This window comes from Gadus macrocephalus, chromosome 2, assembly GCF_031168955.1.
Source record: "Gadus macrocephalus chromosome 2, ASM3116895v1".
NCBI classification, from domain to species: Eukaryota; Metazoa; Chordata; class Actinopteri; order Gadiformes; family Gadidae; genus Gadus; species Gadus macrocephalus.
In genome coordinates this window covers 19,574,246-19,589,812 of record NC_082383.1, presented here as the reverse complement: position 1 = coordinate 19,589,812, position 15,567 = coordinate 19,574,246, and the positions used below count along the sequence as shown (strand labels likewise).

The following is a 15,567-nucleotide window of genomic DNA, read 5'->3' as shown; positions in this document are numbered from 1 at the left end:
GTACAAAAATGTCCATCAGGAGGCAACATTTTTTAAAATGAATAAACAATAAAACCAAATCAATAATTCAAAATAACTTTCAATAATCTAAAAACAACAGTTCTCCCCTCGGCACAAATTAAGCCCTTGGCTGGTCTAAGAGCCAGGTGTTGTCACCCGCTCACCTCAGGCCCTTCTGCCCCACCGAGATGATTTGGACCTGAATATATCCCACATGGCCCGACCCATACCACTTTTAATTCAATTAAACCTCCCATACACATTTCCGATTTACCTATCCCCACCCCTAGATACACAACTTACTCCAGACCTATTTGTCTAAAACCCATCCTTACCCCCTACTTCCCTGACACCTTAAATAATCCCCAAGTACCCCAACACACCCCTCTCCTCCCACACATTTGATCTCGACCGTCTGACGTCACCCCCACACCGCACAAATGTTCTTCCTGACTTCACGTCGGGCCCTCCCGCAGTCTCCGGCACCCGGAAGCCAGCGTAACTTAACGTGAGTGTTTTTACGTCTTGTCCTTGTTTGTACCGTGTGTGACCGGGTTCCCCATAGCGTATTTTTTTGTGTGTTGCAGGTGGCGTCATGAAAGCGTTTGAATGTTCTGTGTGTGTTAATAAAAGGGTACTTGTAAATCCCGGTGTCAGTCCTGTTTGTATCCATTGCCTGCGGTAACGGGCAGCCGCACCGTTACACCCATTGTCTTGAGCCACTAACATTCCTGAACTGCATGAAGCCTCATTCACATGGTGAAAATGTCTAGTGATAAGCACACAACATCAATAAAACTCAAAGCACACATTCCACAAGAGAATTAAGGGCTTTCTTAAAAGAGTATATCTGAAAATGTGCATCATATCACATTGTGTAACATACAGACGTCTCTAATCGGCTCTGGGTTATCAGACAATGTTCAACTTGCCTAAAGACAGTATGTTGGTGTTGATTACTTCAGGCCAATAGACATAAGAGGGGACGAGGCCTTTTAAAGCATTATGGAGACATCTTCACCTGTCTGTAGTAGGGCAGTCCATCTAGAAATAGCCCATATCAATGACGCAGATTAAAGGTCCCATGGCATGCTACTTAATGGATGCTCTAATATAGGTATTAGGGGGCCCCTAACACAGTATTTGAAGACGTTCCCGAAATTCAGCCGAGGTGCAGAATTAAGCCACTACGAGCCAGTCTCACATTGAGCTTTACCCAAACGCGCCGTTTCGGTGTCGGTAGCTTTAATGCAAATGAGGAGGAGAGAGGCGGGTCAAGGAGGAGGGTGGGGGAGTGGCCCTGAGCAGCTTGCGGCCACGGTACCGTGCGCTCTGTTTACAGTGGATAGTTCGCAATGACGAGGCGCACACAGCCTTTTGCCGTGTTCTGTAAATATTCTATAACGCTCCAGGTGCTCTGGCGGGAATCCAGGAGCTCTATATCTAAATAATATCATATTATACATAGATATCTATATCAAATAATTAGGGCTGGCCCGAATGCCATTTTTCAGGCTTCGAATACTCGTTGGTTTTTCCGAGCGAATATTCCAATACTCGTTCCAGAAAAATACACCATCAAAAACAACATTAATAATCCCTATATACTCCCTGGAACCGATTTTGACAGTATTTGCATATTTTGTTGAAGATTTTATAGCTTTTGAACGTTAATTAGTAGGCCCCTAAGTAAGTTGGAGTTTCTTAGTTTTTCCCCGTGGAAGGGAACAGCTGTTGTTCCGCACCAAATCAGCTGTCCTCAGCCATCCCAGCCCTTGCGGGAGCTTTTAAATTCATTCTGGAACGTGCATCTTTTCAGGGAATTTGTACAATAAATCCATAACAAATACAGAATATTGATTGTCTGATGTGTCCATATTATATCCATTATATTGACCGGGTATTCCCAAGACGCTCACGCTCTGCAGCAAGCCAGTCACAGTTGATTGGTGCGGCGCTGTACAGCGAACGTAAACAAACAACTAAGCTAAGGTTAGCATTTAACTAAGCATTACTTTTCCTCCTGAGATCCTGCTAATGTTGTTATAAAGTAAAGGGAAACAAGATATCTATTCCTCCTCCACCTCTCTCGCTTCTCTGCTTGGTGTCGCTTATAGTTTGCCTCCCTCGCTCTGGTAACGTCACGTATGTGAAACAACGAAGCTCCGAATACTGATTTACGCTTCGAATACTAATTTTCCGAACGAGTATTCGAATATTCGAATAATTCGGGCCAGCCCTACAAATAACGTATATTATCACGGCCAAAAGCTGTTTGCGCCTCCAGACGATATTATGAATGTCAAACGACTGGGTCGGGTTCTCCGACGTCTCTGGTTCTTCCAATTCCACTTCACCATCAATCTGAAGTAGACTGAACCACGTCATGGAGGAGAAAGGGATTGTTGCCCGCGATTGTCTTCCACTGGAGCCCCGCTGCCCGCTGACGAGGCACTACAGCAGGGGTGCCCAACCAGTCGATCGCGGTCTACCAGTAGACCGCCGATAGATCCCAAGTCGACCGCGAGGGGTGAAAAAAAATATATATGCGCAGGACATATACGCGCGGTAGCGCATGCGCTGTCAACAGTAGTTGAACGCCGTCAACAGTAGTCACGCAGTCCTAAACGTTGGCATGGCTGAGGGGAAACGAGTTAAGATCTACCATTTTCACCCTGAGTGGGAGGAAGATAATATTGATTATTGTTGAGAAGACGCCGTGTGCAGACGGAATGAAACCCCCACTGAAGTCCGTAGGTCCACGATACAAACCACCACCACCCCCCCCCCCCTCCTTGAAGGTAGGTTTGCAATGTTGACACTAGACTGGTAGATCTCGGGAGGTTGGCTACTTGAAAAGTAGATCTTGGGTCAAAAAAGGTTGGGCACCCCTGCACTACAGCCTCAGAAGCAGGCAGCATGCATTGCGGCAGTGGTGCCTCGCGGCGGCGGGCAGCTGGAAGCGGGGCTCCGGAGGGAGACAATCGCGGGCTACAATGCCTTTCTCCTCCTTGTCGTGGTACATGTACATCAGGGTGTCAAAGCCAAAGTTCCTTTCCCCCCAATTCCTTCTCAACCATGGCTGAGATAACCCCCACTACGAGTCTTGCTGTGGAAATACCAGAGACGTCAGAGAACCCGACGTGTTATGCGCCATAACACCAACAGCAGAACGGTTATCCAATGGGTCACAACACTTGTGTTACAGTCCTTGAGCTCTTCATCTAAATGATATCATATTATGCATAGATATCTATATCGTATAATGCATATTATCATGCCCAAAAGCTGTGTGCGCCCATTATAAATCTCAAATGACTGCGTCGGGTTCTCCGACACCTCTGGTTCTTCCACTTCCATTTCAACATAAATTTGAACTAGACCACGACATGGAGGAGAAAGGGATTGTTGCCCGCGATTGTCTCCCACCGGAGCCCCACTGCCCGCTTACGAGGCACCACCACCTCGAAGCGGGCAGCGTGCCTCACGGCGGTGGCGCCTCGCGACGTTGTTGCCTCCAGCGCGAGACAATCGCGGGCAACAATCCCTTTCTCCTCCATGTCGCGGTTCCTGTACTTCAGGGAGTAAAAGCCACATTTTCTTACCCCAAATACCTTCTCAACAATGGCTGAGATAACCCAACTACGAACAGTCTTAGCTCATTGTCTCATCATCGGGCCAAAATCTCCGGGGGGGCAAAGCAGAGAAGGGGAGGTAACATTTCTCCGTATGACGACATGCAGGGAAAATTCAATTTTGCTCGTCTGAGCGTTGTTTTTTCATAGGCAGAGCAGGATACCTAGTGCTTGTTTTACACCTAACGCCGTCTGCTACTGGGGGACCATAGTCAGGTTACGGGAATTCATTCAATGTTAGAAAACCTCATAAAGTGAGATTTTCTTTAAGATCTTTAAAAATTATGCAAAAAGAATTAGCTGCTTAATTTGCAGGAGAGCCCAGGTAAAGTCAATCCGGTCTGTGTGAGTGTAAAGGGTGTATGGACATTGGTAGATTTGTTAGGACAAAATGAAATGGGTGTTTCTCTTTTTGACCTACTGCGCTGAAGAACATGAGGATGAGTTGAATGACGTCTGTGTAGGCCACAGAGTAGAGACCCCCCAGCAGGGTGTAAGTGATGGCTACGGCAGCAGAGATCCAGATGCTCACTGTGTAGGATATATCCAGAATAACGCTCATGACAGCACCTGGGAATGCAAGAGAACACAAATAGGAAGCAGGTCAGGTCGAGGGAAACCATTCAATGGAAATGTATCCTAAAATAACTTTACCCTAGAATGGTTTTGTGCTGTAGGTTGTCTTGTGTGTTACGTGATAACAACAGTATTAGCCAATTAGTCGCATGCGCATGAGAACTACCGCATGAGAGCTAACTGTGAAAAATTTGCAAAGCCTACAAGGCGATTGCAAAATTTGCTTTGTATATCTTCAGTTGGTCTTTCATTGAGGCCAGAGTGTGATGACGTCATGCACTCTAGCTTTGGCTAAAAGAGATCACAGCTTTTGTGATAACCATACTTGGGTGAAGTTATATGTCGAGAGCACCTCAAGCAGAAGATGACCAGTTGCATATAGCTTGGCAGTTGTGAAGATATATGTTAGGTTTTCTTTATCCGTCCTCACAATAATTCAATAGAATTCAATTCAATTGTATTTGTATACCCCTTAATCACTGGTACAGTCTCAAAGGGCTTTACAATAAAAACATAACATAAAACTTGCTCCATACAGATAATCATGATATTTATAGAGCAAACCCCATTCGAGTGCCAAAATCCGAGCTGATGCACTAGATATTTCTTCTCCAAGGAAGTCAGCTTCCTGCTAGCAAAGGCGACTGGCCACAGCCCTACTGAGTGTTCTTGGTTGCTCACAGCCGCTAGGCCTTTAAAATGTGCATCTATGTGTAACACATAGGGGTTTGCTGGGTCAGCGAATGCTAGGAGAGGTTCTGTGGGATTCCATTCTCTGACACAATATGGTAGGTTAAATGGGCCCTAGACAAGCTCCGCTACTAAGTCCTGTGTTGTGAATTTACTCTCGTGGATGGCCAACGCCAAGTACATCAACGCCAGGGTGACGAGGTGGTTCCTTGCCTTAAAGGACTAGGTTTCAGATGGACCACCGGCCAGGGCGAGAACACACCATCGCCCTGTCCAACCCCTGTCTCTGGTCAGTCAGAGGTGGCTCGAGGCTTCCTCCAGAAACAGCTAGGTTCTAGAGCGTATGGTGGATGTTGTGAAAGTGTTTGGCAAAAGAGGCCTGAGTCAAAGGTCAAGGAATGATGCTACATACATGCTTTAAGGCTTCAAAGTGTATCACGGCAATTTCTTGGAGATCATAAGTATTAATGAAGAAAATGTAGCTGAATGTTTATTGAGGAGAGCATTTGGGAAAGATATCAGAAAATGTACACCACCCAGGACATCGTCTCCCGCACATGAGCCTAGCGCGATACATGCACGTGATTACAGGACTCTTTTGAAATGAGAGGGGGGAAATATACCTTAAAGGGGATATATTATGAAAACAACACTTTTCCTGGGATTTGGGGTGTTTTGGTCTCTGGTGCCCCCACACACATTCAAGCTTTGAAAAAAAGTCCATACATGATTTTTTTAAAGTACCCTGCTACAGTTACCAAACGAGCGAGTCCGTTTCGGCGCACCCTCCTACGTAGGAAGGGGGCACATTTGAATATTACCTCCCACTCCCCCCCCCCCCCGGAGTACACCCGCAGTCCGGCGGGTGTACTCCGGAAGCTGAACTGCCTCTGAAGCTTCGGCTAACAGTCCGGCAGCTCCGGCGGGTGTACTCCGGGGGCTGAACTGCAGCTCCAGTCCAGCCGATGTACTCCGGGAGATGAACTGCCGGCGGCAGTCCGGAACCTCCGGCGGGTGTACTCCGGGGGCTTAACTGCTGCTCCGGCGCGGGGAGCTCGGCGGCAGTCCGGCAGCTCAGCTCCCGGAGTACAATCCCTTTTTCCTCCATGTCGCGGTTCAATGTGGACTTAAGAGAATCAAGGCCAAAATTACTTTCCCCCAATTCTTCTCAACCATGGCCGAGATAATCCCCACACTCTTTACTTGTTGTGGAAGTACCAGAGACGTTAGACGCAGTCTTTGTGATTCATAATTTCATCCGAGGCACACATAGATTATGGCCGTGATATTATATATAATATTATATATACCTATATATTATATAACATTATTATATTATATTATATTACATAGATATAGAGCTCCAGGAGTCCGCAAACGGCAACATCAACCCTCCATGCTGTGGTTCATTCTGACAGCTCATTGGTCAACGAGCAGCAGCTCATTTGCATTAAAGCTACAGACTCGCATTCTGAAGGGACTGAAACAGAGGGGAATAGTAGCAGGCAAGATTTTTTTCCCTAAAAGCTATTTCCAGGAAACAGGTTCAAAAACATGTTTTCTGGAACCCATATACTATGTTTACTTGTTGGGAAATCACCATAATATGTCTCCTTTAATACCTTCATGAATCTCTTCAAGTTAAAATGTTGACACATTCAAATGCTGACACATGTAAAAAACACCATTGATTAAAGAAATGTGGTTAGACTAGTAAGACCATTAGGTGTCATTGATAGAATATACTACCCTGTTTTTGTGAATGTCTGGTTCATCCAACTTACCTAAGGAAATAAGTGTAGCTGGCACCCAGATGAGGTCAGAGATGAGGGACAATATTGTGAAGAGGCATGCTACTCCCTTTCCATACTTAATGTGGAAGGGATCTAGCATTGTCACAAATCTCCTGTCCCTCATAGGCTTGGTGAACACCGTGCCACCTTGGAGAAGAGAAAGTAAAATATTTAAGGTGTGTATATATATATATATTTAAACATTCAATTTTCATGTGAATGGAATGACATTGTGTTCAATGTAACGGGACCTTTTGCAGATAATCGGTTAATGCTCTTACAGGTTATGAATAAAGGCTTTTACAACTGATGAACTAAGGCATATACAGATAATAAGTTAAGGCTCTTTCAGTGATGAAATAAGGGTCTTACAGATGACGTATTAAGGTTATAATGGATCATGAATCAAGGCTATACAGATAATGAATTATGGCTTCTTTAGATAATTAAGGCTCTTACAGATATTTAATTAAGAATCTAATGGATCATAAATTAATGCTATTACAGATAATTAATCAAGGCTCTTACAGACAATGAAGCCAGTGACATTTGCGATGACTATGAGGATCACCTCCTGGACTCCTAGTGAGGGGTTGTAGGCTGCCTCAGCCATAGTGATGAAGAAGCCCCCGCCGATCCACGTAGCTATAGGATTTGCACACAGACACGCACAAAATATGAACCACCCATATAGATAAACACACACACAGATGCACAGATTAAATAAACAAAATATTGCACTTAATATCAGTTGATGTTAACATATACCGTAATTATGTGGATATCTCCTCTTTTTTTCAGACAAATTACTGTTGTGGAGCCTATATACGATGTACATATTCGTAGTCTCAAAATCCTACACAGCATCAAAATAGTTATTCCTTCTACAACACACATTTGTTTCAAATAATTTTAGTAAAACGTATGATGGTTCCAAACAAACAATGAGGGAACTTACTGAAAGCAAAACATGACAGCAAATTACAAACAGAAGTCAATCCCCCCCCTCAAAAAGTATTTTATAACGTGCAGGCTTTTTCTTAAAGAGGTCAAGCAAGGCCGTGGTATAATTTCATTTAGCACCCCAATCCTGGGGGGGGGGGGGTCCGTTCAAAGACAAAAACGACAGCCCGGCAGCCTTGATGGATTAAAATTTCAGAAACTTGGTGTTAATACCCTATTTTGCATGCTGAAGATTTTTGCCTCCTGTACCCATCATAACTGTCAGGATAGATTTCTGACCAACAGTTTGGATATACATGATCTATGGACTTGCCTCATTACAATTGGTTGAACTGGTATTTATCGTCTAAGAACTGGCAGACTCAATATATGCTAAATAGAAAACATTCTATCAAGTGTGCGTTTGTGTGTGCCTGCGTGCACGTGTGCAATTTTGTGTGGGAGAGCTAACATAACCAGACCCGGCGCCAGACACAGATTTGCAGGGGGGCCTAGCATTGCCCTGCGGGAGGCACATTTCTTTAGGCCAGAAATGTAAAGTCATAGGTTGATTTTATCGGGGGGTCCTCCCCCGTGATATATATATACATATATATATATATATATGTAAAGGAGCTGTGAATAGGCCTATACGCAATTATAACGTGAGAAAGGAAGAGCAGCAATCTTACCATGTCTGACTCACGTGAACAAAGTGCAGGGCTGTAGCGCAAGCGCAGGCGAAATAAATCTGAGCGCAGTTTAAATGCACATCTAATAATAGGCTACTAAATAGAATTTAAAGACGTACAGAATCATTCACCTCCTAGTATAGGCTAAACATTCTCTAGAGACTTTTTTATTATTGTTACCGGCAGGACTCGAAACTCAACTCATACCCAACGTGAGTCCATAACGTATCCTGTCCAATTACGTTGTATCCTGTGCAATGACAAATAAAGGCTTCTTCTTCTTCTTCTTCTTCTTCTTCTTCTTCTAAATTGTGTGTATCTAGGCTATTAAAGTATAGCCTAATAATTACTGCATATTTTAATTTTCTACATCTCCCAGCTCTCTTACCCTCAATATAACACAATAGGTAGGCCTAGCCTATCTTCGGGAACGTGTCTATGTTCCCCGGGTCCTATGTTCCCCGGGTCCTTTTTTTAAAAAAAGGGTCCTATGTTCCCCACTTTTCCCAAAAAGGGTCCTATGTTCCCCGATATGTATGTGACCGGGGAACATAGGACCCTTTTTTTGAAAAAGGGTCCTATGTTCCCCGGTCTGTTACTTTTTCCACCATTACTGCCAAATTCCGGCCGAGATAACTGCATGTCTTTACCTTTTGTGGAAGAGGGAGAGACGTCGGAGAACTTGACGCAGTCTATTCATACGCCGGTAAACAAACCCCGAAAAGCCCAAGCCTTACGAGAGCTCCCCGCGCTACGGCCATCCGGAGGCGCACAGAGCTTTTGGCCGTGATATTATTATACAATTATATTATATTATATTATATACTATATAAAGAGCTCCGGGAGTCGCAAACAGCAACAATCACTTTCTCCTCCATGCTGCAGTTCACCCTGGACTGCGCTGCACTGAGTTGGCCGGTTGAACGCTGATTGGCTGTTACGTTACACATGTCACTCAGTGGCCATGTCACACTAATTTGCAATCTATCAATCTTTAAAAATATTTAAACGTTGATGCGACATTCGCGTGATGACAGCCAATCGGTGTTCAACAGCGTGGCTGTAACACAAAATTTGTACCGGCTGCCAAATTTGTACCGGGCGCGTCATCCATACGTAATCCACTCCAAATCTGCCTGGCAACAGATGATCGCTTCGTCCGTTGCCTGGTCGCGTCGAATGACGTGAAAGGTTCACGAACATTCGTGAACCTTCTATCTAGCGATCCGTTATCTGTATTGTGCTATCTCGTCCTTGACCTGCTTTAAACACTCAGTTTACTTGCTAAATTTGATTAAACAATTAAATACAATACAAATATAAAGTAAAAACAAGTGTTGTCTAGATCCGTTTTCCTTATTATGTTATTTCGTCTTTGGCAACATGAGCGCGAATGTTTTTTGAAACCCGCTTTAAACACTCAGTTTGCTAGCTAAATTTGATCAAACAATTAAATACAATACAAATATAAAGTAAAAACAAGTGTTATCTAGCGATCCGTTAACTGTATTATGTTATTTCGTCTTTGGCAACATGAGCGCGAATGTTTTTTGAAACCTGCCCGGCAACGGACAACGCGATCATCTGCTGACAGGCAGGTTTGGAATGGATTACGTATGGATGACGCGCCCGGTACGGTTTAAATATTTTTAAAGATTGATAGATTGCGGGGAACATAGGACCCTTTTCCCAGAAAAGGGTCCTATGTTCCCCGCTTCTCCCAAAAAGGGTCCTATGCTCCCCGGTATGTATGGCTACAGGGGAACATAGGACCCTTTTTGGGAAAAACGGGGAACATAGGACCCTTTAAAAAAAAAAAAAGGTCCTTTGTTCCCCTGTAGCCATACATAGGACCCGGGGAACATAGGGATGACCCCCTATCTTCCACATGGAATTCCACACGAATACCGCGGTATTCGTTTCCGCGGTTATTCAGCTTCTTCCTCTCCTTCGGAAAAACACGACCGCATTGCATTGTGGTATACGGGAGTAACATGTAAGGTACATCGTATGTACACTCAAATTTTGGGTACTTTAAGTGGACTAAATAGTGCATGAAATTAACCAAGAATTTGAACATCACTACAAAATGGCGAGCACCCTATATAGTGCACTCTATCCGTGATAGGGAACGATTTTTAACACAGCTACTGGTAGCGGGAAGCTGTCTCTGCATCTCAGACATCGCTTCCGCAGGCAACCCTTTCATTCCAACCCGTGAGCAACGCTAGTATCCCTTCTCTGCCGAATGCATTTTTGAAAAAAAAGATTAAGAATCAATTTTTAAAATCCTTAAATGTGATCCATGCCCCTGAATCGTGTGAGGCGTCCGATCAGCTGCGTTTTTGGGGATAAAAAAAGAGCGATGACATGACAGTAGTCATCGCTCTTATTTTATCCCCAAAAATATATAATAATATAATAATAATAATAATTATCACACCGTTGGTCTCCCACCATATGCGCTGTCATCAGCACAAGTGATCTGTCGCTAAAAGTTAAAATCCACCATCCCCCCTGGCTTTTTTTTTTTGAGTGTGTTTTGGTGTGTCATATGAGTGTATTCATTAAAGGCAACTCGTAGTCGTGCGGTGTAAGGGGCGCGAGAGTTGCATAACCGCTTAACCTGTGCTCTGTCTCGCCCTTCCCGCGCTGCTCGCCACATTGGTGTGAGAAGTGGGATGTGGCCTGCGCATGCTGAGAGGGACTCGAGAACGATATATATCGAAATAATCTATATCTAAATAATATCATATTAATCATAGATATCTATATCATATAATATATATTATCACGGCCAAAAGCTGTGTGAGCCGATATTATGAATCACAAACGACCGCGTTGGGTTCTCCGACGTGCCTGGTTCTTCCACGTCCACATCAATCTGAAGTAGACTGAACCACGACATGGAAGCTAAAGTATTGTTGCCGGTCAGCGCTTAGGCACCTCCGCCTCCTGCAGCGCCGAGGCGGTGGTCCCTCGGCAGCGGGAAGCGGGGCTCAAGCGGGAGACATTTACGGCCAACAATCCTTTTCTCCTCCATGTCGTGGTTCATGTTCTTGAGGGAGTCAAAGCCAAAGTTCCTTTCCCCCAATTCATTCTCAACCATGGCTGAGATAACCCCCACTACGAGTCTCGTTGTAGAAATACCAGAGACGAGAGTCCAACATGTTATGCGCCATAACAACAAAACCAGAATTGTTATCCAAATCACAAGGAAGTGTACAACACTTGCGTTACAGTCCTGGAGCTCTATATCTAAATAATATCATAGATATTATTGCAGTATTCTTCAAGGAAAGTGGTCAAATCCAAAGGATAGCTTTTAACAGTTACTTTATTTGGTCAAGTATTTCGGTATGGTAAACTAATACAATGGAGCAAAAGGAGGTTGAAAGTGTGTCTAGCACGTGCTGAGAGTCTCCTAGCTGATCGAAACATTAACCCTATGTCTGTAGCTGCCGAGAGATTCTGACGAGCCTCTGGCTCGTGTTTACTGTTATGGTCTGATCCGCATGGCCCGGAAGGAGTGGGAGGAGCCGGTGTGACGTATTACCCTCGGCCCCCTCACCTGTCTGTGGTGCTGCCCTCTGTGGATGGAATAGTAATTGCAGCCTTCAGTAAGGTCCTGCTCCCCTTGTGGCTATGTATAGTATTTACAGCTTATATGTTTGGTCCTGCTTCCCAGGGTCTATGTGTGGGTTGGTAAGGTTCTTAAAATACGTAACAATATCTAAATCATATAATGCATATTATCACGGCCAAAAGCTGTGTGCGCCTCCAGACGATATTATGAATCACAAACGACTTCGTCGGGTTCTCCGACGTCTCTGGTTCGTCCACTTCCACATCATCTGAAGTAGACTGAACCGCGCGCTGCCTGCTGCCCGCTGCCGGTGCTTCGCGCCGGTGGTGCCTCCCGGCGGTGGTGCCTCCCGGAAACCGGCGGCATGTCGCAGTTCATGTACTTCAGGGAGTCAAAGCCAAAGTTATTTTCCCCCAATTCCTTCTCAACCATGGCTGAGATAACCCCCACTACAGTCTCGTCGTGGAAATACAAGAGACGTCAAAGAACCGACAGCAAACACTTGCGTTACAGTGTGTTTAATCACACACACACACACGTGGCGCTCACACGTCGTTTCTAAGTGGCGGGCCAAATTCTCTGGGCGGGCAAGACAGAGAAAGGGGAGGAGCTTAAATCCTTGATGACGACATATGGGACCACATTCCAAATCAGCGCGCTTGAGCCTCCGTTTTCTTCAAAGGCGAGCAGAACACCTAGTGCTCGTTTTACACTGAACGCAAGTTTAAGCCACTGGGGGACCATAGGCAGGCTAGGGGAACTCATATTTATGTTAGAAAACCTCATAAAGTGCGATTTTCATGCCATGGGACCTTTAAATCTATGTCTACATTTATATCTAAAAGTTATATGTTAAATCTAAATGTTATATCTAAATATAAATCTGTGCGATCGTCCGCTATTTGAACCGACTGCAATGGGCGTGGTTTCCTTGCGGATTTGAATATTTTCTAAATATTTAGTTTGGATACACATTCAGATATAAATTTTTAATTTAGATTTAGCATTTAACATTTAGTTATACATTTAAGATTTAGATATAACATTTAGATTTAACATTTGAGATTCAGATCTCAAATATAAATTTAAGATTTAGATTTAGATAACATTTATCAGAATCAGAATCAGAAAGGATTTTATTGCCAAGAAGGGTTTTACACCAACCAGGGATTTGGCTTGGTGAATAAGGTGCATACATTAAGGCAATAACAATGAACAATGAACAAACAGTGATATATATATAACACAATATAAACAAGCAAAGACATAAGTGATATGCATGTCATTATATGTATAATATTGAATGAAATGTTTTTTTTACATTTGAACATATTGTTGACAATTATATATAACGTGTTGTTTTACATGAATTTCTGTCTCAAATGTGAGGAAAATGCTCTAAATGTGAGGAAAGTGAGCTAAATGTTGAAAATGTTTCAGCTAAAAAATTGTAACCGAGTTTTTACAATCGGCACCCCATAGTGCTTGGGCTGTGAATATCTCTGGGACTGTTTGCAGTCCGAGTTTATCTTGTAGGCCTACTGTTATGGACATTGTAATACCTTAATGAACGAAGATAACAAAAGAGGCTTATTCCACTGATTAGCATAAAGGCAAAGTATAAGGTGACATAGTGACATAGTGACATAGAAAGGTCACAAATTTTCCCCGGTTCCGAGCTATTTCATAAATTTATGTAAAGCTGCCAAGTTACTGTCGATCAACAAAATCACAACTCTTCTCTGTTTTGGGACCTCAGTGGTGGAACGAGCTCCCTGCCGACGTCAGGATCTCAGAGTCGCTCACCAGCTTCCGCAAAAGACTCAAAACTCACCTGTTCAGAGTTCACCTCGACTCTGCATAGCTACTCACCCCCTTCCGGCCACCATTGTTTTTTGTACGTCCTGGCACTTAATGTTCGCACTTATTGTACTCACTTAATCTACATTGCACTTATTCATAGTACTTAATTGTGCAGCATCTGCAGTAGCTGCTATCATTGCTGTAAGCGGGGAATGGGAATAGCCTAGAGATGGATAATACTTGCACTTGGTTCTATGAACATTTTTACTGTACCGACAGCGATATATTGTTTCACTTCTTATGAAAAATGTACTTATTATAAGTCGCTTTGGATAAAAGCGTCTGCTAAATGCCCTAAATGTAAATGTAAACAATAAGGGTACATTATTAACAATGTATTACCATTGGTAAATGCAGTACCAAGTATAAACTAGAAGCTGATTAACAGTTAACTTACCGTCTAGTAATCCTTAACTAATTGTGTTCATGTTAACAAAGGCATACACTTTCATTCCAAATAAAACGTATTCCCAGGACGGTGAAGTAAGGAGTGGAGTGATGACCCACCTGTCATGGTGAACATGCTCACCACCGGGTTGATCCCTCGGTTGCCCAGCAAGGTCATCTCCACCTGGTCCGCCGAACTCTTCTTGCTCTCCCTCTTGGATTTGAAAGAGGCCCAGATACCGGTTCCAAGGACCATCAGGTAGAAGAAGACCATCACCACCACTCCTGGAACATTGAGAGCCATGGTTCATCTGCGGCTGTGGTACTCTCCTCAGGATCCTATCTGAACCTCCTTCAGGCTGTCTTCCACTATCTGTGTTGTAAAGGCGGGGCTTAAACCAGCATAGACCCACCCAAAAATAAATTCCCTCTGCAAACTGGTTCTGGAACTATTTAACCTCACAGAACCCCTAAGGACACCCCTAAGGACACCTCGCCTAAGATCCAACACACCAAACCGTTATGAAGAAACAATTAGAGATGGACTAGAGCCATTGAATGAATCAATAAAAAAAAGACAACTGGAATTTTCAGCTGCAGGGTATATTACGCAATCCAAACAGATATGCGTGTGTGTGTGTGTGTGTGTGTGTGTGTGTGTGTGTGTGTGTGTGTGTGTGTGTGTGTGTGTGTGTGTGTGTGTGTGTGTGTGTGTGTGTGTGTGTGTGAGTTTGTGCCTCTGTCTCTCCCCCAATGTCTCTCTCTGTTAGTCTGTCTCTCTCTCTCTTTCTTTCTTTTTCTCTCGTTCTCGGTCATTGTGGCTGGAGCAGACATTTACACTTTTATCTTCCCCAAACAAAAAAGGAAGCTTTTTCTTATTGTGGCATTCGGCGGTCGAGGAACCAATCAGATAAAGTTTAGTTAAAGAACTAGTGACAGGTTGCCAACAACGCCACCCCAGGAATTTCACCTGGAGAGTTAGATTAACCTAAGTTAAAGCACACAAGTTTGTTTACTAATGAAAGCTTGAGACTGTGTCGAGCATACAAATTCAATTCCTTTTAATTAATATATATAATCTTTAAACATGACTTCTCAATAAAATATGTTCACACAAACACACTAAAGCGAACACACACAAACTACACAAAAAGGGAAGAGCAAATAACTAAATGGGGTTTAAATCAAAAGTAATGGAGATTTATCCAAACTGATGAATCCAAATGAATAAGTAAAGCAATTAAGCCAAACCAAAACAACTAAGAAAACAAATTAAACCAAAACAAACATGCAAAGCAACCCACAAAACACAAATAATATCATCAATAAGATCAGTTAGATGTCGGTTAAATGAATAGATTACGATAATGAGACTGAGGATGAGGCAGCAATCACCATACTCG

At 43.5% G+C, this 15,567-nt stretch overlaps 1 protein-coding gene across 1 annotated transcript in view; it reads right to left on the bottom strand.

Annotated features, from left to right (window-relative positions):
- The window catches only part of LOC132452096 (high-affinity choline transporter 1-like), a 29,440-nt gene extending 14,852 nt beyond the window's left edge, over positions 1 to 14,588 (bottom strand). The window contains exons 1-4 of the mRNA XM_060044481.1: positions 14,285 to 14,588; positions 7,223 to 7,339; positions 6,686 to 6,841; positions 4,057 to 4,205 (exon numbers count right to left, since the gene is read on the bottom strand). Coding sequence (XP_059900464.1) covers positions 4,057 to 4,205; positions 6,686 to 6,841; positions 7,223 to 7,339; positions 14,285 to 14,468 — 606 coding nt within the window. The 5' untranslated portion in view covers positions 14,469 to 14,588. The remainder of the gene's footprint in view (positions 1 to 4,056; positions 4,206 to 6,685; positions 6,842 to 7,222; positions 7,340 to 14,284) is intronic.
- Between the last annotated feature and the right edge of the window lie 979 nt (positions 14,589 to 15,567).